Genomic DNA, 24,669 nt, shown 5'->3' with positions numbered 1-24,669 from the left:
TGTACTATCATTCCAACTAACTCTCACCATTTAAACTTGCATAATAAACATAAGCTTTCACAGTAGTTGAAGTAGAATGAGCATACACACTGGGCTTTTTGTAGCCCCCAACTTCCTTTGTGAAACTAACTACAGAAGCAATTCACCCTGTGTTCATTCTAAGATGTAGCCCTGTATTCTTTTACTCCTGCTCACAAGCACTTTGTCCGTTGCAAGTTTGCCAGCTGTTGAACTGGGGTATACTTTTGCTTTTCTCGGTGTTCAAGGTTGGTATCACTTCCTCTCAACATTTGAATACCTCTGCACTTACTCAGATGGTGATTTTTAACTAGTAGAAACTTTAATGCAGCTGTCATCAGTACTGGTGTACTGCTGTGTTCATATCTCAATGTAACAACTTGGAGCAGACACTGCAGAATTAATCCTTACTGGTGGCAGAGTGCTATAGTAAAGCAAAGCCAAGGAGAGTGATGGAATTGTCCTTTGCCTAGCTTTAGAGGTCTAATATTGTCTCTTGTGCTTAAGAGCTGAATGGTAGTGATTGATTAGAGTATGATTCCTGTATGTAAGAAGTCAATTTTACTAGTCTTTACCACTCTGCAAAACTTACCTTCTGATGAGGGGCTTCTTGCACAGCTAAACCAAGGTAAGTTGCAAAAACTGCCAACTGGGAGGTAGCAGATAGAGACAGTTTCTGGACTTTGTTTTTCTTCCTCTGCACCACTAAAAAGCTTTAACTTACAGGTTTTACTGAGGCATAATTCAGAGGTTGGTATGATTTATGGTAGGCTTGGGAGACTGACAAAGTGGTGTTCTACAAGGCAGATCTGAACATCTTTTCTCTCCGTTGCTTACTGAAGTCAGATGCTTCCTTGTAGTTTGTCTTAATTATTGCAATTAAAGTCGAAGGATTGTTTGACCTATCATAGTTTCTATATAGACTGGGTTATCAACCAGTAGTTTCACAAGAAGAGGTCCAGTAAAAGCAGTAGCAGCCTGGTATGACTAGTCTACTTGTTTAGTACAGCAATCAAAGACAACTGAAACCATGTATTAATAAGCTCTTATAATACGTAGTCATGTAAGAAAAAGTCCATTTATTAAAGGCAATTACCAATGCCAGTTAGTAACATCTAAATGGCAAATCAGGGTCATTTCAAAACTGAGACAGTTACTAAGGAAGAGAAATTGGTATCTTCCTAATTACTGAAGAGTTCTGGCTTGTGGCAATTGATACTTTGCATCTTTAGTAGAAAAATGTCACATCCAATACCATGTTAAGGCAAGAATTTAGAGCAAAGACAAGACTAATTCAATAACCAATGAGTGTTTAGACTATATTTTGATCAAAGTAATTCCTCTTCCAGTTTTTAGGTTAGATAAAAGCAAGTGCATTAAATGAGACTTCCAACAACACTGTTGCACTGGGAAACAACAGCAGATTTAGTTTTTCAGTGTGTCCTGTCCAGACTTGGCTTTTGCATTTTCATGTACATTCTTGTGAGAGGATACATGCACAGTGCTGGCAGAGAATTGAATATAAGCTCTAGACCCAAATATTGAGTATACTTTTTCCTTCCCAGTATGCCTACATAATGAGTATTTAAAAAAATGTTGTGAGATTTACATATACAGTTTGTGACATAATTCAGTATGATTGAAACACTGTGTCAAGGCTGACACCTTTTTCCATGGGTAAATTACTTTTGTTATAAAATTGTAAATATTTATCTCAGGCAGCTCTATTTTACTCCCAAGACATTGAGTGTTGCTTTCTGGGCTAATGTTGCAGAACTGCCTCATGGTGTTGAACTGTGGAAAAAGTTCTATACTATTTTTTAAACAGAAAAAGGTTGTGTGGAGAAGCTTCCAAACAAAGTGGTTCCTAAACAAAGATGTACAGTACGGGGTCAGGGAAGCACAACATCTCCGTATGCACAGTCCTCTTCAATAGCAAGATTGTACTCTGCTCCTCTTCCACCTTTATATGCACTTGTCACAATTCTCAGCCACCCCCTTTCACCCTGTAAAGAATTAATTTGCATTATGAATTAGCAAACAACTCTAGAAAAATGTATGCTATTGAGTCTGTCTGTTCTTCCAAATATGCATGATTTAAGTGAATCTAGGAACTTACTTAGTGAAGTCTAACGCTGGGCTCATGCAACAACCTTGCTGAAAGGCTGAATTTACATGCCCCTCATCTACTCCAGGTATGAGACTTAATTTTGCCTACAGGTAACAGTAATTTACAGGTGCCCATAACAGGAGCTGCACATCCACGGAAGGGTCGCACTTGGGATGGCATTCACATTGCTCAGGTAACTTTGGCTGAATATCATTGTCTTCAGATTACTTAGGTTTCATTTTTAAATTGCTAGTCTAGTTCAAGGAAGTTTTCCCATCCACAGACTAGCTTTGCAGCTTCCTGTTTGCAAGTGAAAACTCCACCTATTCTCTTAAAGTCATTCTGCAATCCTGTTTATTCCCATGTTTCCTTACCCAGGGTTCACCCCACGAGTTACGAACAATCCAGTATTCCGTTCCATTTTCCACACCCCAGCCAGCCACAGATACAATGTGATTCACCGAAGGCGAGGGGTTGTACTCTGTATAAAGTCCTCCAGTGTAGGCATCCAGCTTGTCAGTAGCCATTATGCCACAGCTATAATAAAACAGAGAAAGCATTTTTTTATACAAGGGGGTCAGGGCAAGGACTTGGCTAAAACAATTGTTTTTCTTGCATTTTGACTTCAGAGCTCAATTCATCTACAAACAAGCTGAAGTCTGCATACTAGTGCAGAGCTGCTAACATATGCTGGAGTGGAGAATTACACTTCAGTCAGACTGATTGAAGTATTCTGATCCAAATATTACTGGTATATAAACATTTCTTACCTAATTGGTCCATTAGCATATATTTCTGCCATCATTTTTTCTCTTCCACTGACAGACCCATAGTCAGCAACTTTCCAGAGAGTGTAGTTCTTTATCACATGGCACTCTCCAAAAGTGACACAAGTTCCACACTGGTTAAACTTCTTACACTCTAGGAAAACAAAATTGAGATCATCACTGCAACACAACATTTGTCTTGAGGTGTCAGTGATATGACACCAAGCTATGGTTTTTCTTCTAACTGCTCTAAGGCAGAGTAATTGCTAATACATACTCTTTCTGGTAAAATAAGTTGCTCTCTGGAAACCTACAATCACTAATCCCTATTCTTCATAGGCCTAAGTGCTTTGATGAGAAAATGTTTCAGATGTACTTCTCTATAGATACAGAAACTATTTCAGTCATACATGGCCAGACAAAGGTTACATTTCTCCTTCCTTTAGCTTGAGGTGACACTTGTAAATATTTCAGTACATTAGAGATAGTATATCACAGACTTAGGCAATTCAGTCAAAACAGTTGAGCTGTGCAGCTTGTCTGGGCATGATTTAATGCTACATTGTCTGGCTGGAGTAGAGAAAACCCGTTCTGTCAGTCAAAGAGAGGTACTGTGCTGAAAGGCAGGAACCAGTACAGTGAAAGCCCAAGAAACTCGTGTGTGTGTGTGTTAAAATCTGCTAAACCTGAGATGAAGCCTTACAGCAAAATAAACAGGCATCGTACTTTGATCCTTAGCTTGGTAGTTGTTGCAGGTCTCATCTGGAATGCCGTGGTCATGGGCATACGTCCAAACCCCCGAGTGGTCTCCACCTTCGCAGGATCCCGCGTTCGCGCAATCAATCACATTCTGGACAGAGAGGTAAGCAGAAGGCCACGCACCTTTTCTCTTGATGTTGATTCTATCTGTAAGGATGAGAAACTGGGGTTTGTTAGGGGAATATGTAGGTGGCTACACATTGCAACTAGCATTAAAACAGTCTCTGCTTTATTGAAACTAATCGTTTGCAAGCAACAGTACTTGTGGTTGGAAAAGCTGCTGCTGTCAGCAAGGCACATGGCATGACCCAACTCAGACGGGCAGACTGAGTTATTACTGTGGGTTTCCATTAGAAGTTTTTCCCCTTAAGAACAGCAAAGAGACTGTTGAGTAAGATCTCTTTAAAGCCTTGAAGTGCCTTAAACCTCTTTTGATTCAAGTCACAGCTTCTGAAAACTTCCATGTCTGTTTCCTGGCTTTGACAGCAAAGAGTTTTCAAATACACATTGTAAGACCAGATCTCACTAACCTCTCTTACAGGAGTAAAGATTTATGCAAAAGCCCATGCAGAGAGTCATAAGCCCATGCAGCCCACATCTCCAGTTCTGAGAGAGAGCGCATTCACAAACATTAAGTAAGGAAAAGCTTTCAGAAGTATTATCCCTGCTGTTATGTCAGTGTCTCACTGTTATCCTGCCATCTCAGACAGGCATTATAGCCCTGCTGCCTTATTTTGTCACAAACAACTCACTTCCTGATGGGTATCTATAAACTGCTTCTCACACTGCATTAACTGATGCCACTGTAGTACTTTCAATCCTATTAGTACTAACAACATTCAACTATACCTGACAGAACTGGAGGCATTATCCCACCAGAGCTTCCAGCAACAAGAGCTGGAGTGAATGCTTTAACTAGTCACAGCAGTTAAGAAAAACACACCCTGATTTTTATAATCAACCTTTTATACTCACAAACATGCAAATATTGGCATACCTATGTATACAGTTAAGTTTGAACCAAAGTTATATGATTAAGAAGTTGTTATCTTTTATCTATTTGCTGCACCATGGCAGGTTTCATACATGTCAGTATTCTTGTCTTGCTCCTACACGATTTCTACTGTCTGCTCACATCTGTGTTGTCTTCCAATTTCTGCACACCTTCCTCTATTTCTCCTTCACAGTTAATCCTCCTAAGCCTCCCCACACAAACAGTACTTTCTGGAGCATGTTACTGTTGTGTGCAAATGATGTATTCTCTAGAGAAGATACTTCTCCAGTTGCAGCAAACCTCTTTTCCAAGAAAAAGGCTGATGGGGAGAATCTGCTGAGCCCAGCTCTGTCTGCATGCTGTTGTAGTCAGTTCAGTTGAATCACAGGACTGTTGAAGTCAATACCATGGAGGCACTTCCCACAAAAGGCAACTTTTGTTTCCTCATATTCAGGCATCAGCAGCCCCTTGTTGCTGTAGAGGCTGTGCAGCAGGCTGAGGTACCAAAAAAGGGAAGGAGACACAATAACTGCTTTCACATCTGCTGCTGCCATCACCACACCTCCAAGAAGAGTGGCAGACAACCCAGTTCTTACTCCAGACCCTAAAGAGCAGTATGGCAGGAGGTGTGACTGCATTCCTTCTGCAAACAGCTTTTTCACCATGACAGTGTTCCTCACTCACACAATTTTGAGAGGGTTGGGATGTTGTCCCCGAGGTGGGGTCATTTAACTGGTTATCAAGATAACAAGGTACATACACAAAGCAGAAGTATTTTGTTGCGTATTTGCATTGTGTGGCCAGCACACTCCAACACTATCTCTTGTGCTGTATTTATACACAAAACAGTAGCATATTCTATATTCCAATACATAAGTATTGTTGTTCTGTGTAGTAATTGTTTGGTAGTCCTTCACCTGGCATGTAAATGAGCATGCTGCTTAGTATACTTAGGTATAAACTGGGCAGGTGGTCTGTGAGTCAGTAGTCACAATCTCCCCCTACCACCTTTACCTTTCCCCCAGGAGGACATTTACTGACTTCATGCTAATTAGGCACCATCCAGTCTTTGGGCCTTCTGAGGCAGGTGGTTCCCTCCTTATGAATCTTCTTGAAGCTCCTTATCTCTTCTTGAAGGATACAAAGTAGTCAGGGTCACATAATGAAGCTCTTGATTTATGGTCATCCAAACCTAAATGGTGTTACTATAGCCTAGGCATTAACCCCTTCTTCTCATCCCCAGAGCTCGTTTCCCGAGACACCTGGAAAGTTCCATCAGGGACAGCCTCACACTGGCTGCTTTTACTGAAACCATACCTTGGCATTCCCACCCTTCCTGGCGCCCTCACAGACACCTCAGCCTTTTTTGCCGCATCAGCCACCGTGGTCACTTGGCACCTGATCCTTCTACCAGCTATTTCACAGCTAAAGGTAAAGTTCCTTTCTTTACCAAAGGCTTTGTCAGCGGGGACAAGGAGCGTGTGGGGCGCTCCCGGTCCCAGCGTACCTGCCAGGGCGCTGGTGCTGCCGTGGGCCCAGCAGGACCCGCAGTACTGGGGGATGTGCTGATTTCGCGTCGTGCTCGCGTAGTTGACGCCGTTCACGTTCCTCCAGTCCCAGCTGGCGGGCAGCGTGGATACGTCCAGGTACTCGTGCGGGCGCGGGTAGGTCCTGTGCGGAGGCAGAATGAGGAGGGGGAAGCTCCCGCGCTGCTCTTTCCAGGGCAGTGTGCGTGGGGTGTGTGGGGGGGTGTTTTTAGGTTGTTTTTTAAAACCCCAGATTTCTGGAGTTTCGTAACGGGGCCGTGTCTCGTGACGGCCGCCCCGCACCGCCCCGCACCGCCCCCCCGCGCCCGGGAACGCGGCGCAGCCCCGGGACGCCCCTTCCCGCGCCGCCGCAGCCCCGCGCCGCGGCCTCCGCTCCGGCACGCTGCCCGCGCCGCTCTCACCTCAGGCCGGGCGCCCTGCGCGGGGACGGCTTGTAGCAGTGCTGCCCTTCCCTGAAGTACAGGCCGGCGCGGGCGGGAGCGCACAGGCAGCCGCAGAGCAGCAGCAGCGACGCGAGGCGCCGGCACGGCCCCGCCATGCTGAGGGCAGCGGCACCTTCCCTGCGGCGCGGCCCCGGCGCCGGGATTTAAGGGCTGAGGGGAGGCCCCAGGGGGCGGTGCCGCGAGGGGAGGGCGGGCGAGGCGGTTCTTCAGTACCTCGCTTCGTGTTTGCGAAGGTGTGTCTGGTGGACTCTGTAACGCTACGTGCACGTGATAGGTCGCTAAGTCCTTCCCAATGGTCTTTAATTATCGTGTCGGGAGATAAGGGACAGAGCGCTGAACGCGCCGCTCCGGAACGCTCCGTGTCCGAGCCCTCGGGCGAGGCCTTTGTGTCACACCCTCAAAAATGAAGCAGTTGTAATCGCATCGACACCCCAACCCCACCCTAAAATGAGAAAAGCCATTAAAATATGAAGAAGGTTCGATATATTCAGCTGGAGCCAACACAGGGGCGGTGGGGAGGACTGGTGTCTGGGTCTGCTGTGTGTGCCTGGGTCGCAGGTTGCTTCACCTTTGGCCTAAGCCATCAGTGTTGTGCAAGGCAGCGCCCAGTGACCCTGTGATTGCACAGAGCCAGGCGGGCTGGTTTTTTTGGTTGAGTTGTTTTTTTGCTAGTCCCAGGTTTTGAATTTCTCAAGCCCTTTTATGTTACGATTTACAAAGAAATACGGGCCTTTGTCCATTTTTAAGGCTGTTCTTCAGCGTTTATGACGTTTGAAGGATCTTGTAGAAGATTCGTTATCTTCTATAGGATTTAGTCAATAGCAAAAATAGTTTTCTAATTTTCACAGAACTGTAGAATGATGAGGTTGGAAGGGACCTCTAGAGATCATCCAGTCCAACCCCCTGCTAAAGCAGGTTCATCAAGATAGGTCACATAGGAACGTGTCCAGACGGGTTTTGGAAACCTCCAGGATTTTCCTGCAGAAAGTTTATCTGTGTGAGTAGACTGACAGTCATCTCTCCCATATTTTTTGTAGAGCTTTCACAATTTGGTAGACAGGTTTAGTAAACCACAGACAGTTCTGCCCTCATAGCTTTTCTTTCTTAGCTCTCAGCACTTCTTATGAAAAGTGCGAGGATTATATAGCTCCACATTGTCAGAGAAGCTGAGGCACTGAGAACCACTGCAACAAAGGGAACAGCAGAGCAAAAACTGGGCCTGCCTGCTGTGTGGTTGACCTTTTTGTCAATTCATGGAATGACTTTAACTTAACAGGAGTTGTGGTTGTGGCAGTAGGGCCCAAATTAGGGCATCACCCAGCAGAACAATTCACATGCTGCAAGCCCCAGGTTTTTGTTGTTATATCATAAGATCACCAGTGTGGGGAAGGTAACACAATGCTCAGTTGTACACTTTGATTGTACCAAACCCCTTTTGTTTAAACATGGGGAGTCATTATACTGATGGCAATTTGCACTGGGCAGCTTTACTCCCTTATTCCCTTTGGCCCACTTCCCAGAGTCTTGAAGTATTTTTTCTTACTAACTGAAATGAAAATGTTAAGTAGGTAGCTTCTGTTGCCTATTGAATGCAGTGGTTTTTGGTAGTGTTCCCTTATGGTGATGTAACTAGCCCAGATTAATTGAGACTAGCATCAGCTTATCTGGTGGCCATTCATAGATCTCTGTAAGACCATCTGGTGGCCTGTAGCCAGGCTTGGATCTTCTCTGCTACTGTGAAAAGCTAGTTCCTCCCCCCAAAAAACATGTTACCAAAAAAGTATCCCAAAATGCCTCCTTGCACGTGTGTGTTTGCCACTAGTGAGCACTGTGGTGACATTAAAAAAAGAAAAGCCAACCAAGAAAAACAGGAGCAAAAAAACCCACAATAACAAAAAAACCTGGCTTGTTTGTGGTTTAGCTTAGGCCAGTCCCCAGGGCTTTGGTATCTAGGGCCCACTCTGAGAGCAGTGGAAGCAGTGGGCAGTCTGATAATAGGCAGTGTGGGCCAGGCTGGTGATGGCTGTGCCATGCCAGGCTGCTCCTAATCTCCTCAGTGCCAACAGTTCTGCTGAGCCCCGTGGCCGCCAGCGGCTCCTCTCTCTGCTGACGCTCCCACTGCTAATCTGCAGGAGCAGCTGGTGCATGGCTGGGCCTGGGAAGCAGGCTTGGGCAGTTAACAGGCCTGAGGGTTCTCAGAGCTGAGGGATGACAGGCCTGAAAACAAAACCTACCAAGAAATAGACATTTTGGTGTAAGAGCAGACTTGGACATTCACAGAAATGCGGGTGGAGAGAAGAGGGCAAAGAGGCACAAAACTGCCTCTACTTCTCAAAGCACCTCAGGTACTTTGTGTCATGTGCCATAATCTTTAAGACTCTATAAGGAAGTGCTTCAGAGGAGGCACATGATTCCAGGGAGCTATTTTTAGCAAGAAGAAAACACCAGTGTTAAGTGATTGCATATTTCTTTCACTTCCCCATTTTTTTTCTCTTTGCTTGTGAGATGTTCTCAGTATGTTTATTGCTGAAATGATTTTGCCAAATTTTTGGGACAGTGAATTAGTGTCTTCAGCTTTTTCCTAAGTTGTGGCTAGTGTAGATTAGTACATTGCATTTTAAGTGCTATCAGTTTAGTGTCATTAGTTCTCTGACACATTGTGTCCATGCAGCTCTCCCTCAGAATGCAGCAACTGAATATACAAGGTAGAACTACATGATTATTTTTAGTTAAGGGTAGCTGGAGGAAACATATGAAATGTGCATGAATAAAATTGAATTTGTTTTCAAAGTAAATGTCCAAATAGCCTTTCCAGCATTTTGTCTTCAGAAATCGTAGAAGATAACCTGCTGCCAGTGTAGAGAATATCTACAGTATGGCAATAGAACTGTTGTGTTGTCTTGCTGAGTAAACTAAACTGCTTAGAGAATACTGATTTTTTAGAAAATGAAAAGACTGTTGTGTTTTAGGAAACAAAATGAATCTACCTGAATTTATATTGCTCCCTACTGAGGATGGCTCATAGTTTGGCAGAGAATTACAATGCTTGCTGGCTACTTGTTTTTGCAATGTGCTACTAGTGCTGAGCTTTGTCTTCAGAGCAGTTGTCAGTTTCTCCACTGGCTGGTGGAAGAAGTGGAAGTCATCTGTGGTGGGGAAGTCTGGAGTAAGCTGATTTTTCTCTTGGAACAATATGGAAGCTCAGAGATTCCTTATCTCTAGCAACCCATGAAGTGGTGAAGTAGTAGCTTTCAGTGAGTCAAGACCTTCCACTGTCATCTTTTTATACAAAATAATTTAAGGTGCTTTCCAAATTATCATTATTTTTCCTGTCCTTAAAAGGAGCACTTGCAAAGCTGTGACAGTAGTCTGATGTAATAAAGCTACTACATGCTTCCAGAAGCCATTCTGTGTTTCTGTTGCTGAGTGATATTAGTGCTGTTTATCAGCAGGCAACATGACTGTGCCATGTTTTGCTCAGCCTTGCGTCGTTTCCTCTAACGCAGTCAAACATTTAACACAGTGAGCACTGTAGTTAACTCCAGTGGAACTGGGTTTTCACCTCCAGCATTTTCATGGCAGCTTCTGAAATACAGATCAGATACAGGAAAATAAGGAAGACTGTAAATGCTGTATTTCTAGTGTCAGGAAAGGAAGAGAGAGAGAGAACTTTTATGCAAATTAGTCACAGGTTGATTCAGATTTTAGATCTGAAGTCAATGGATCCTTATTAAATGTTTAAGGAACATGGATCACTGGGAGAGCAGTGTTATATTTGTTTTACAAGGTAATTTTTTGTTACTGATCCTCTCTTCCTCCTTCATGCAGTTAGACACTGAGAATGATGCCTACTGAACTACAAGTTTGCCTGGTAATGCACCACTGAATGTTTTGATTCCAGGAGGCTACTGCTCAAAACTTGTTATTGATTTTATTATGGATATTGTCCCATATGACTCATATGATGTTAAAATTTAAATTACATGGCAGAAACACATGTTCTTCATAAATTAAGATTGCTCATTTTGGGGTATAATCTCTATATATGCATAAAATGTTATATTTGTTTAAATATAATGTAAACAAAATGCTGAAAGACAATGTCACAGCATCAAAGGATCTTAAAGGTTGGAAGGGACCTCGAAAGATATCTAGTCCAATCCCCCTGTCAGAGCAGGACCACCTGTGCAAGTCACACAGGATGTCCACTGATAGTTGTGAATCACACTTTTTGGTGCACAGGGAACTGGAATTCATTTTAAGGGAGTGTGTGTGACAATTTCCCAAGAGACTCAGTAATGTACCTATGCTCTTGGACCCTGTACACAGGCAGTGAATAGGTGCTTTACCTGCTGGTGAAGTGCTTTGAGGAGCAGCCTGAGGAGCTGGCTACTCCCCTTCCTGGCTGAGTGACAGTCCCACTCTATAAAAGGCCCTTTGGGGTGGACTGCACTGGGTGTAGCTGATAAAGCAGCAGAAAGAGGGCTTGGTTTGGGGACTGCAACTGGAAACCCTGTGTTAGGTTGGAGCCATCAACAGGTCTGAGCTACACAACAATGCGTGAAATTGTGCATCTTCAGATTGGCCAGTGTGGGAACCAAATTGGAGCTAAGGTAAGGTCTCTTGTCCATAATGGTCACGGGCAGTAAGGGTCAGCAGTGATGGCAGGTTAAACACTGGTGATGGATGGGAGCTTTTGGGGAGAACAACTGCTTTGTTAACTCAGTGGCAGGGTGCATGGCTCGTTAGCAGTGACTGTGAGTATTTTGATATGACAGTCATATGATGGGCTTGCTGCTCAAGCACAGGTTAATGTTGGGGCTGTCAAAGAAACAATGGCACAGTGATTGTTGAGTGCTCTAGAGCATTCCAGCTGAGACTCATATTCCCCGGGGCACTAATCTGGTCTGTGAAATCCTGGGACAAGTGAAGGAGCTAGTAATTCCAGGGCTGCAAATTTGTGATGTCAGTACATTAGTTCTGACATAGAGCAGTAATTGTGCCATATTATAATAATTAAAATGGAGTTGTATTAGTCAACAGGATGACCTGTGCTATCAGTGACCAATTAGACTTTTCTGAGTAGCACAAAGTGCAGTTAAGGATTCCTGCCTAACTGGCCTCCTGTTAGAGGTGGTGTTGTCATTTGGAGTATTCTTGTGTAGTTCAAACACTGGCATGGTGTTATTTAGCAATAAGTCACTCATTGCTTACCTTGTGTGCTAGGAGAAAAACAAAACAAACCAGAACAAAAAGCTCCTTGATACATTGGTTTTTGCTACGCTGTCCTTTTTTTTATTGACAAGTAGAAAGTTGTCAGGAAAAAAATCTGTGTTAATTTGTGGCTGGAAGGTCGTTGGAGGCACGATAGCTGAAGGATGGTGCCATTGTGTTCATTTCTTGCTCACACAAATGTCATCTTGATTCCTTTTATTGGAGCCTGAAGCTGTGGATGGCCAGGGAATGTCTTATTAGACTCAGATAGTTTGAATGCAGCCAGTGTGACAGTCAAAAGACTTGTGTTCTTTTCTGTTGGCTTTGATCTGGAAACTGCTTATGTCTAATACTTGTAGAAAAGGACACACTAATCACCACACACATGCTGGCAATGGTGTATTTGTACACTCAAAACATGACTGGATGCTAAACCAGGAGACCTTTAAAATTAAAGTAGCCTGGTCATTATAGAGTGTGGGTGTGTCTACATTAACAGTGCTGTGTCTGCTGCCTAGATAAGAGCCCCAGTATAGGACATCCATATGAATGTCAAGATAGGACACTTAGGACGAACATCTGTTTGTGGAAAGCATTGCTCACTTACAAATGTGTTTGAGGCAGCTTTGCTGTGCCACAGTCCCACTTGTACAGGACAGCCTCAAAGCAACCCTCACCAGTCCACCTCCAGCCCTGACTTTTTTGTTAAGCTCATTAACAACTAGCACCTGAGTTATTTAACTAATATCAATTCTCATTTACTGCAAAGGGAACAACTTGAGGGCTTCCACTTGGTGCATGGGTGATAGCTAAGTAGCATAACTAGCCTACTAAATTTTGCCTTGAACTTATTTGGGGAGGGAAGGAGAAGCAGATACCTGCTCTAATACATCAATAGCAAAACATCCCCCCACTTCAGGCACAGTTCCCAGTCTGTGTGCAGCCAGGCATGAGCCTGGAGCTGAACACATTGTGCTGGGAAAAAAAAAACACACACAAACGAAACAACCTTTTGATGAGTGTATTGAATATCTTTTTCCTTTTTCAGTTCTGGGAGGTGATAGGTGATGAACATGGAATTGACATCACTGGAAACTACTATGGGGATGCATCACTGCAGCTTGAGCGCATCAACGTGTACTTCAATGAGGCTTACTGTAAGTGCTCAGCACTCTGAGGCTGTTGGCAATTTGCAGAGCCAACATGAAGGTTAAAAGAAGTCATAATTAAAAACAAAGCCCAAATGCCTTTAGATGGATTGGATGTTTTGAGAGTAGATGATAAGCCTTTCTTTCTGGCTTCTAACAGTAATTGGTCATGTTCCTTTTGTTTTGTCCTAGCCCATAAGTACGTGCCCCGTTCGATCTTGGTGGACCTGGAGCCTGGTACGATGGACAGTGTACGATCCAGCAAAATAGGCCCACTGTTTCGACCGGACAATTTTATTCACGGTATGTACAGCATGCTGTCAGCAAGCTAACTAGGGCCAACTGTCCTAAAATGGCCTTTTAGCTCCCTTTAATCATTTCTCTTGTTAACTTTGTGGCTGTTCTTTCTGTCTTTCTGGTTACAGGCAATTCAGGTGCTGGAAACAACTGGGCTAAGGGCCATTACACAGAAGGTGCTGAATTGATTGAAAATGTCATGGATGTGGTCAGGAATGAGTGTGAGAGCTGTGACTGCCTCCAGGGATTCCAGCTCATCCATTCACTTGGTGGTGGTACAGGCTCAGGTATGGGCACGCTCCTCATCAACAAAATCAGAGAAGAATATCCCGACAGGATTATGAACACTTTCAGTGTCGTGCCTTCACCCAAAGTGTCCGACACAGTCGTAGAGCCGTATAATGCCATCCTCTCCATCCATCAACTAATAGAGAACACAGATGAAACCTTCTGCATTGACAATGAAGCTCTATACGATATATGTTTTAGAACTTTAAAGCTCACCAATCCCACCTATGGCGACCTCAACCACTTGGTGTCCCTAACGATGAGCGGTGTCACCACCTCACTCCGTTTTCCCGGCCAGCTGAACGCAGACCTGAGGAAGCTGGCTGTTAACATGGTGCCTTTTCCTCGCCTGCATTTCTTTATGCCAGGCTTTGCTCCGCTGACAGCTCGAGGTAGCCAACAGTATAGAGCCCTCTCGGTGCCAGAGCTTACTCAACAGATGTTTGATGCCCGGAACATGATGGCAGCCTGCGACCCTCGGCGTGGGCGGTACTTGACCGTGGCGTGCATCTTCAGAGGCCGAATGTCGACCAGAGAAGTGGATGAGCAGTTGCTGGCTGTTCAGACAAAGAATAGTTCCTACTTTGTGGAGTGGATCCCTAATAACGTCAAAGTGGCTGTGTGTGACATACCACCAAGAGGCTTGAAGATGGCAGCTACCTTCATTGGCAATAACACAGCCATTCAGGAGCTCTTCATCAGGGTTTCTGAACAGTTCTCAGCTATGTTCAGGAGAAAAGCATTTCTCCATTGGTACACCGGTGAAGGGATGGATGAGATGGAGTTTTCTGAAGCAGAAGGTAACACCAACGACCTTGTGTCTGAGTACCAGCAGTACCAGGATGCCACTGCAGATGTTGAGGAATATGAAGAGGTAGAAGTGGAAGCCAGCCCAGAAAAGGAAGCACAATAAAAACAATGGTAATATCAAAACATCCTCCAAATAGGCCTGTTGGCTCTCACTAAAGCAATAGCCATCGTCTGCATCCTGAAAAATAACACCTGCCGTAACATTTTTTCCTCTGCATCTGGCCAAACTATATCCAATATTACAATACAGTCCTTTTGATAATGGAAGCTATGCTTTACTCTCCTAGATAATTGTTGACACTGAATCTCTTCCAAAAAAAGAGCCACTAGGAAGACCAGTTATCTGGTAACAGCCTTTCTTGTAAATGTATTCACTTTTAGAATATTACCACCAGATACTGAATGCAATATACAGCCTCTGTGCCTGTGTATATATGTATCAGGATCATAAGCAACAGCATAATATGCTATCAACTCATCAAATCTATTTATTCTCAGGTAAACCCAGTCCCTGGTTTGTTTGTGAGCTTGTTTCTGGTTTAGGAACACCTGCACCTCTGTAGTAAGGCCCATACCAGCAGAATCTTATTATCACACACTCCACAGGCTGATGTAGAGCTGCAGCCAAGCTCAGGTCCTTAAACTGCCAAGAGGAGGAAAGGGGAAACAACACAGGGCAAAAGACTGAATGTACACATTCTTTTTTTTAGTTTGTTTTGAAGAAAGAGAAGTACTTTCACAGTTCTATCACCTTGCTGTCTTATACTATTGCAGAGCTTGTATTCATTATCATTGTGTGGTTTGTTCCCATTTCAAACTATAGATTGAGCTGTGAACACTGTGTAAAAGTTTTGCTGTGGGTTTGTTCTGTTTTTTTTTTTCCCCTTGTACTAACTAGTATAAATTTTCTTCCTATCACTTAGTACAGCAAAGTGGATAGAATGGTTTGCAGCTAGTTAAGAGACGAGTTCAACAGCAATCACTAAGTCAAAAATGTATTGTGGCCTCAGGACAAGTTTCTTGCCATGCACAGCCATCTACTTAACACTGTATGATACTACTATTTAAAATAAAAGTTATATACCATTCTCTACAATACTTTAATACCTGAAACATTTGCTAGACAAAAAACATCAGCTTATTATGGACTAACTTCACACTACATGAAAAAATGGAGCTTGTTTTATTATACTCACAGAAGAGTTTATTATACACTGTGAAGGATGTAAGATCTCATGTTCAAGTCAGCAGCAGAAGTGTCTAAGGGAACACAAACCCAATGCCCATTCTGGATGCACACTGGATTTTTTCCTGTGAAGCAGGACACTGTTGCACTTGCTGTGAAGACACAGAACATGCAAAGTCCTCCCCCAAACCATGACAGCTGAAAGTAAACTACACTCCTCCCCAGACAAGAGCTGATGAAATATCACCCTCCACACTGTTTCCCAGTGAGCAAACAACCCTCTCCCCCCAGTAAAGAGACAAAGAGGTGACGAAGAGGACAACCAATAGCCATGTGATTAGAGCACAGCCCAGGGGTTTCTGTACCCACTGGATCCCTGACAGTTTTGGGAGCTTTTGGCAGCACATCCATGACATTCCTTAGCTGTAACCCTAAGCCTCATAAAATTGATTTTCAAGGAGTTAGTTTTGTTCTGAGCTGAAAGAGAAGATGAACACCACAATAACAGGGAATTTTAAAGCCATCAGCATACCACTTCCAGCAGAGAGAGGTATTTTTAATTACCAAAACCATCTGCTACAGTCTCTCTTGACATAAGTTTTAGTTAAGAGATCTTTTTTTTCCAAAGTAATGACTAATCATTGAAATGAAGTAGGCAGAAAAGTTTTTAGTGATTAAATCTGTTAGTTATTTACATGCCTGAAATATCAGCATGAAATTCAATACGAGATTTGCCTTAAAAACGTGCTACTGAACCGTGATAAAACCAATCTGGTAGTTTAACGCAAGTGAAACACAAAGATCTCTGTGAAATGGGGTACTTTGCTTCAAGAGGAACAACAGTTACTTAGCACACATTCAGTTAACAGAAATTACATTTATTAGCAAGATTAACATACAGAGGCAAGTTTTACAGTCAAGGTGATGACATTATACTGCAGAATCTTGAGCTTGCTTACAGCTTTGCAGTTGGCTATTATTCACCATAGATCAGTTTCTGTGAGAGATTTAAAATACAGGTTATTAGATTCAAGAATATGTACAAGGTGTGCTTCGAACAAAAGGTAATAGTATTAACCTCAGATCAGGAACAGAAGCTGTTCTACTTAGAAGAGATTTCAGCTGCTCCCTATGTATACAGTATCAGAAATGGAGGTGCAAGTAGCATCTCTCCTTCACATACAGCACATAACCCTTGCAAAAATAAGTCTGCTGATGGGTGAAACACTAGGTCAGAGAGGCTGTCTGACAGCTTAATAAAGTCAGAGCCTGGAAACCTCTGAACACCACTGCAGAAACCCACTGTTTTGCCTAAGTCCATGAGAACTTTGATCAAACCTGCAACTGCTGCAAGCACGGCTGGACAGAACATCTCACTCCACCGAGCTAGTGAGATTAAGCTGTTTCCCATCCCACACGGAATCAGGATGCAGAGACAGATGAACCCGTTTGCCCTAAACCAGACAGCAATCTGCTCTCCACACATAGTACAGAGCGAGCCAAGCCTGCCATGAACCCGGCTCGCACTGGGAAGCGGCCCCGCTGGCGCGCCCAGCGCCGATCAGCCCCTGCCCGCTCCGCGTACTTACTCTCTATTCCTTCTTGGGCTTCACGGTTTTCACACTGGCCATTGCCGCCCTCTCTGCCTCTGCTTTGTACTGCGGCTTCATGGCCGCTCTGACGACCTGGGCGCAGATCTGGGAGTAGCGGATGTAACTGCAGGCGGGAGAGAAGCCAAGGTGAGACCCAAACGCGGCCCCAACGCGGCCCCGCCCGCTCCAGCGGCGCCGCTGTGACCCCGCCGGGCCTCGCCTCCGGCCGCTACAGCAACGGCGAGGCTGAGGCGAGCGGGGCCGCGTCGCCGGCGGGCGCGTACCTGAGCCCGGCCTGTCGCCAGTACGCCACCATGGCTGCGGCTCCGCGGGACGAGCGGCGGCGCCCGGACAAGGTCAGCGCCCGCCGGAAGGGGAAGCAGCGGCGCGCTGCTCCCTAGCCAATCAACAAGCAGGATGATCCTTCTGCCAATCGCAATCCGAGTTACCTCAGGCAGTCCGACCAATGGCAACCGCGCAGTCGCTCCTCCAGTCACAAGCGCTCTCCCGTGGCACCGACCAATCAGAGAGCGGCGTGAAGCCCGCGGCTCGCGGCCCGTCCGGGTGAGGCGCCGCGGCGGAGGCCGCAGGGGTTGGGCAGCGGAGGCCGCAGGGGTTGGCAGCGGGTCCCTGCGCCTCCGGCAGCAGCGGCCGGAAAGGCCTCGGGTGTTCCCCGCTTGGGCAGGGGTCGGCCCAAGCCAGCTGGGACCCGCCTCGGGGGCCGAGAGAAGCGGGAGGGCATGCGGGCTCCCGTGGTGTGGAGCCGGTCGTAGCCGTCTGTCGGCTAAAGAACGGGGTTAGCAGCCTGTCCTGTGAGGCTGACGGGTGACTACCCAGCACTGCCGTTGGTTACACACTAACTCAGCTCTCAGTAGTCCTGTCCTACTCTTAAGAATCCAAGCAAGGGGCTAAAGCAATGGGTTTGTTTCCCAGCTAAGTCAGTTGCCATTGCCCTCCGTGCCCTGGTGTTTTCTGAAGAATGTGGAGGTGAAAGTGGTATACAAGCACTGACTGCCATTTGGAGTTACAATCCAGGTGTGGCCAAGCCCTGCCACAGTCCAAGTTCTGTCCCGTTGGACGGGGTGCCTTGGCCTGTGGGTTTCTTTTGGATACAAGACCGTTTACACATACCCCTGAAATGAAATGGAATCATTTGCTCTAAACAGAACATGAGAAATGAGAAGCAATCATCACCTGTTGACACTTGACGGACAAAGAGTTTTCCTTACATAATAAGCAAAAACAGAAGACTTGAATCATGTTTGGTAAGGAATCAGTTTGGTCCTAATAATTACAACTAAGGACTTAAGGAGATTATGGATTGAGTTTTTATTAAATCCTTCCACTTAAGTATGTGTACATCTCTATTCCTTCCATCCAGAGCCAAATCACATCACAAAATACGTAAGAACCTTCCAGAGACTGTACAGGTCTTGAGGAAACACTGATGACTTTACTCCTCTTTGCACAGAGGCTTTGTGTTTTCCTGCTGAAGTGCAAATCCCTGGGAATCACACAATGACTACACATAAAGAAGGAAAGTTTAGAAAGATGCAGAGAGGTTGCAGAGAGAAGAAAGGATATGTGAAGAGGGTTAGATGCAGAGATCAAGGGAAGCTGAAGCAGTGCGATTAGCAACATCCAGAAATGTGAGAGTGGATAGGTCTGGGGGAACTAAAGATGTGAGATTAGAAATGTCCAAAGAAACTGAGGAAGTGAGGGAAGAAGCATCCTGAAAGGTGGGATGGGAGACATCCAGAAAAGGTGTAGAGATGAGATTGGAAACATCCACAGAGACCGATGAGGATAGTTCAGAGGAGCTCTGAAACGTGAAATAGTTAATATCAGTGAGATCTAGTGACTCTGAGGAGGTGGAAGAGGTGTGCTCTGAGACACCTACTGAGGTTGGAGGGATTGTAGGGGAAAAATCCAAGGAAGCCGAAGAGGTGGGACTGAAAACATCTTGGGAGGATGAAGAAGTGAGGCTGGAGAGGTCCAGAGAGGGTGAAGAAGTAAGACTGGAGTAATCTGGAGAGGATATAGAGGTGAGACTTGAGAGATCTAAGGAGATTGAAGAACTGTCACCAGAGAGATCCAGAGAGGCTGACGAAGTGAGACTTGACAGGTCCAGGGAAATTGAAGAGGTGAAACTGGAGCGCTCCCAGGAATCTGAAGAGGTGAGGCTGGAGAGCTCTAGGGAGATTGAAGAGGAGGTACTCGAGAAGTCTGAAGAGGCTGAAGATGTGAGACTTGAAAGGTCCAGAGAAGATGAAGTGAGACTGGAGAAGTCCACAGAGGATGAAGAGCTGAGACTGGATAAATCCAAAGAATCTGAAAATGGGATTTTAAAGAGTTCCAAGGAGGCTGTGGTCTTGACACTGGAGGGGTCCAGGGAGGCCAAAAAGGTGAGACCAAGTAGGTCCAGGTAGAGTGAAGAGGTGACACTGAAAAGCCAAGTGAATCCACAACATGATTGGTGTTAAAGCAGAAGTATGTTAAACTAAAAATCTATAATAAGACACTAAAACACACCAAAAAAGACATAATGAACCCAAATAATATTACTTTTGAAAATAACTAAGCATACAGTTTTTTCATGTCTCTTAGCACTTTTTCTTTTGGTGCAGAAAAACTCCAATAATAAGAGCTCACAGACTTCTTTAGACTATTGCTCCTTCACAGAGCATCAGTACAGAATAATATGTACAGTAGCAGACATTGCTCTATCCTGGCATATCTCTTCTTCTTCAACCAGATTTTAGCATCTATGATAGCCTGACAAGGCTATCCTGTCAAATGCCATCTCCCTGTCCTGAGGGTCTGGAATAAAATAACAGTTATGTAATAGAAGAGAAATTAAATGGTTTTTCTCTTCCAGATAACATAGGATATCCAGATACCACAGGATATCCAGACACTACAGGATATCCAGATACCACAGGATATCCAGACACTACAGGATATCCAGACACTACAGGATATCCAGATACTGGGCTGACTGGTTATGGAGAGAGATTTAAAAAAATACACAGTTGTAAATGGCAAGAAGTCAATCAGGGCCTCTGACTATAAAGGTATGAGGGATTATTTCCTTTTGATTCATAACATCTAAACAAATTGGATCTTCCTGATGATGGTAACAAAAATAGCAAACAAAACAGTCTTTTTCTCTGCAGCATTTGCAGGACTTGGAAACTAGCGGGATGCTAAACGGGTTCTGTGACTTAAGAAATACACACTTCAGCATCACCATTTCTACTTGCTTTTCAGATAAAATAAGAGGACTTATTACTTTTATTTTGTACCTCTGGACATGCACACTAATAACAATACTTTTTTGTTTGTGGTTAGTTTGACTAGTTTAATAAAAATATCCTACAAAGAAGTTCTGATAGAAGGCAGACACCTGAAAACAGTTCATAACAGTGCATCTAATTATAGTATGAGTAGATCAAGAAGTTGATCAACAGCTGCCTTCTCCAATCTCAGGACTGCTGCAGAGCAGAAAGTAGTTGAAATCTGCTGGTGTCTTTACAGGTGTAGGCACAGAATGCACGTAAAGTTTTTCAGTGAGTCATCACAAAAGTATTTAATGGACCAAGGTGAAAGATCCACACATACAGGAGGCTGCAGCTTCTCAGGTGAATGCACCCAAGCTTTGCCTGACATTACACAACTGATGTCCAGATGAGTGTATAATGGATTTAACGTAATCACTATGGGTACAACTCCCACTGAGGTCACCTCTTAACTGAAGCAGGTGTCTGCTGAACATGGACTGAAGTTGACAGGAATTATGTCTTACTATGCAAATATTAAAATAGTAGGGATTTAGCACAACACAAAAATTACTAGACTAAAAAAAAGCTGCTTATGTACTAATATGAGACCCCAAATAGTTCTTAAATACACTTACTATTTATTTGTAATGCATCTGTAATTTTAGAGCTCATCCAAAATAGTTGTAATTCTATCAAGAGTACAATGTTTACAGCTCAAAAGGCAGAACAAAGGAATATTTCTTAACATGCATAATTTGTGATGAAATTACAAGTTTACTTGCTGCCCCATATTATTAAGAAAACAATAATTACCCCTTTAAAATAAAATCCCTTACTATCTAGCCACACTCTCGTTATGTGACTGACTTCAGGTTTCTCAAGTGCATTGTTCAGGGGAAAACAAATAATTATACAAAAGGCAAAGTACAATACAATAAAAAGCCAGTATCAATCTGATTTCCAACAGGCTATTAACTTCATCATCCCTTCACTGTGTGCCTTAATTTAAAATGGTAGAGTCATTGCACACTTCCTTATGAAATGCTGTCAAGAAACATGGAGTTATGGTCACTATTATATAAAACGTACAGGTCAGTAATAATGCTTCCTACCTTTGATAGCTGTGGATTTATCTCCTTTCTCTGCCTGTGTAAGCCATACTGGGCTGTGCTGATAAAGCTCCGCTGTTCTCTCTGCTGCTGACCCTAATCTGTTCCGCAGCTACTGGAAATCATGCCATGCTGATGACAATGTGAGTCATCTCCCATTAATCTCCTCTTGTCTAAGCACAGCACTGCACAGTGTACAACACACACTCCCAAATTGGCTGGGATCTGGAGATAGAGTTGCAGGTCTGTGCTGATTCCTGTTACAGGACAAAAGTTGGTTGATGAAGCCAATGAAGACAGTATTTTTTAAGTTTTGGACATCTGAATTTGAAGTAAAAATAATTTTGCAGTGTCATCCAAGTTCTCAGCTGTCCACTCTGTAAGACTGGCACAAACAGTCTGTGGAGGGACCCAGGATCTGCAGAGAAGATTTCAGGTACACTCAAGTTTAAAGTATCTTGTGCATTAGTTCCTATTGTAATGTGTTTAATCATTTTGCTAGTCATGCTACTTTTAAAATGTTACGTCAAAATAGGATGATAAGGTAAAACATTCTGTCTACAGGTTATAAGAATGAATATAAGTTTTAAAACCACCTAGGTGATGTCCATGGCTGGAGTCTGTTTTCAGCAAGTATGAGAGGTGAAAGACAAGGGAGACTGTGCAGGTAGGGAAATAAAATAATCTGTGCAGCAGCACCCTGCTTCTCTGTGTTCTGTCCTTTCCCAGGAAAAGCAGGAATAGAAAGCAAATCTATCAAATGATTTGAGAAAGAAATTAACAAGTGAAAGAACAACTTTCATCTTGAGAAATGGAAGGATTCTAAACTGGCTCAGTGCTCTCACACAAGCTCTCAATCAGCACTCTGCAGTTCTCCCACAAAGGGGAACCTCACCAGGATGCTGATCTTCCCTCTGAACCAACTATTTGCCAGGGCCAAGGGGTTCTCAAAGGCTGCAGCTGCTCAACGCTGGGTGCGTAGGTTTATTGCATATGACAGTTATTGGAAAGGTGCTAGACTGTACAGTTTCAAGTACTGACCACAACAGACAGATCAGCAATGTTGTGTGTTGTTGTGTGTTCCAGAGGAAACAACGCATTTACATCCATAATTCACTGCTCTGTGACTGAACATGTGCTGACAGCCGTTGTCAGCAAAGAGAAATACTTCTCAGGTAAACTAAGCCTTTTAAAGTTCATTTCTATTGCTGACTGAAGAAAGTGGTATTATTTTAGTGTTCACATAGACATGAGTCATTTCAAAGTCACAATAAATTTAGTATTTTGCTTTCTTCCATGGTAGCAGCTTTCATCATTTCAGATTGTCAAAAAGCAGTGTCTTGAAGAACATGACAGCAGCAGGCAATTAGCAAGGTGCACAGACACAAGTCTTCAACAAGTTTATAGTGCAGGTGGGCACATGAAAGCTACTACACACCACTGAAAGACATTTTAAACCCTATAGATCTCCTCTTCTTAGAATGCCTTGTAGTCAGTGTAAAACGAGTATTCCATTATAGTGCTGCTTTAACCCTCTTGAGCCTGTTTAAACCAAGATGTGAAGGACAAGATCAGCGTAATTTACAGTAAGGATTTTTTATCTTTACTACATGAACAGCAACATCTCATTCCTAGCATGGCCAATTCTTCTGTCAAATCCAAGAAAAGGTCATTTTTGCATTCCTTGTTTCAATTTTAAGATACAAATCAGATAAGTAGTTTCATTCAAAAGAACGTTTCTACAGGCACATGGTGCTGGCCATGTAAATGTTTTAGAATTCAAGAGCATTGTGTTTCCAGCAGAAGCAGGAGATGATGCAAGTGTTCAGTCTCAACAGAAGAGGGCATTAAGCTTGCCAAGACCTCAAAATTCCAACTGCTGCAGTTTAAACTTCTGGTTTTCAATTAATGCTATTGTGATAGCATTCTAGATGCAACTTGCTTTAGAAGAATGCTTTTGAGACTTATTAACATGCCTCTCCTCCTGGCAGAAATCCTTAGTAGCTGTGTTGGGTATACTTAAGGGTCACAGGAATGTGAGAAAGTCATCCAAAATAATGAAGAAAACGATCAGCAAGGAAACGTAAAGACTTCTCACTGAAAACTTCAGAAAGTGAGCAGTGAGAACAAAAGATTTAAGCGTCATCTTAAATATTCTGAAGGCCATAGAGCTTTGGATCTAAAACTTACTCACTTCTGTTCTACTTCTCAGCAAAGTTACATATATGAGTTTAAAATTCTACTTATAAAAAGGCTAAATCTGCAGAGAAGGTAAAACGTGAATCCATCCAGGCAAGTAGAAGCAGGCAGAAATCCACCCAAGACCACACCATCACTTGGTTCACATCATATTCCTCCACCTCTGCTCCTTCCACTCCCCTCCCACCCCCCCATCCTTCCTTTAGTTTTGTCCCTCCAGCTGTAGCGCTGATACCCACCTCCTCCACTCCTAAACATAGCTCCCCTGCTCTCCTCAGGTCACGCTGACCTCAGCGTGGGTGCGTTCAACTGCAGCATCGCCCCTCCCCAGAGCATCGCCAACCCTGCCGTGCTGTGGATCCCTCTTCTTGCTGAAGTAGCCAACTGAGTGTGCATGTGCAAGCATAACGAGCCCAGGGCAGGTGTCCACTTCCTTCTCCTGCTGTGGGACAGCACATACCTTGTAACTGCTCCATGCAGTCCCCTACTCCCCATCAAGCAAAGCTTCTTTAGGTGCAGTCTCATCTTGTGAAAATTGGGGCTAAACAGACAAGTTGTTACATGACTGTATGGACTCAAAAACATTTTTCTTTTGCTCTCTACAATAGTGAGCATTAGATTCCACGTGCAGAGACACATTCCTTAAAAGAGAAAATGTAGAATGCAAATCCCGGTCCAAGTAGACCAAAAATCTATTTACAGCATCTAGCAGACTGTAATCTGGTTGCTTGTTAACGTGTCAGGTTTGCAGAAAAGCAGTTATTTAGAAGCAAAAAAAGGCCACAGCAACTCTGAATGTGCATTTTAGGCTATGTACTTCAAAAGAAGCAGCTACTACTTCACCTTCATCCCTCTCATTTCAGATTACTCACCTAGTAGTTATATAAAAACCAAGTAGATCAGAAAG

The 24,669-nt window shown here is 43.8% G+C and overlaps 3 protein-coding genes across 4 annotated transcripts; 1 reads left to right on the top strand and 2 right to left on the bottom strand.

The window, feature by feature from the left end:
* Positions 1 to 1,077: 1,077 nt before the first annotated feature.
* On the bottom strand, positions 1,078 to 6,862 carry CTSZ (cathepsin Z). The gene is made up of 6 exons (XM_062009477.1): positions 6,597 to 6,862; positions 6,156 to 6,319; positions 3,622 to 3,801; positions 2,899 to 3,049; positions 2,503 to 2,665; positions 1,078 to 2,024 (listed from the first exon to the last, which is right to left on the bottom strand). The coding sequence occupies exons 1-6, from the start codon at positions 6,731 to 6,733 to the stop codon at positions 1,911 to 1,913; spliced, it is 909 nt and encodes a 302-aa protein (XP_061865461.1). The 5' UTR covers positions 6,734 to 6,862; the 3' UTR covers positions 1,078 to 1,910.
* Positions 6,863 to 11,079: 4,217 nt separating this feature from the next.
* TUBB1 (tubulin beta 1 class VI) lies at positions 11,080 to 15,491 on the top strand. Its single transcript, XM_010207175.2, has 4 exons — positions 11,080 to 11,251; positions 12,901 to 13,009; positions 13,193 to 13,303; positions 13,426 to 15,491. The coding sequence occupies exons 1-4, from the start codon at positions 11,195 to 11,197 to the stop codon at positions 14,496 to 14,498; spliced, it is 1,350 nt and encodes a 449-aa protein (XP_010205477.1). The 5' UTR covers positions 11,080 to 11,194; the 3' UTR covers positions 14,499 to 15,491.
* ATP5F1E (ATP synthase F1 subunit epsilon) lies at positions 11,907 to 17,564 on the bottom strand. Of its 2 annotated transcripts, XR_009819825.1 has the most exons (4): positions 17,458 to 17,564; positions 17,171 to 17,297; positions 15,592 to 15,733; positions 11,907 to 14,433 (listed from the first exon to the last, which is right to left on the bottom strand). XR_009819825.1 is itself a non-coding variant. In XM_062008786.1 (3 exons), exons 1-2 carry the CDS (start codon positions 17,487 to 17,489, stop codon positions 17,174 to 17,176), a joined length of 156 nt encoding a protein of 51 aa, XP_061864770.1. In that variant the 5' UTR covers positions 17,490 to 17,564; the 3' UTR covers positions 16,444 to 16,578; positions 17,171 to 17,173. The 2 variants fall into 2 exon arrangements, 1 of the variants encoding a protein (XP_061864770.1); XM_062008786.1 differs by lacking the exons at positions 11,907 to 14,433; positions 15,592 to 15,733 and adding an exon at positions 16,444 to 16,578.
* Positions 17,565 to 24,669: the final 7,105 nt, after the last annotated feature.

This window comes from Colius striatus, chromosome 16, assembly GCF_028858725.1.
Source record: "Colius striatus isolate bColStr4 chromosome 16, bColStr4.1.hap1, whole genome shotgun sequence".
NCBI lineage: Eukaryota > Metazoa > Chordata > Aves > Coliiformes > Coliidae > Colius > Colius striatus.
Note: the sequence above shows the minus strand (reverse complement) of the source record. Positions and strands in the feature narration are given on the sequence as shown.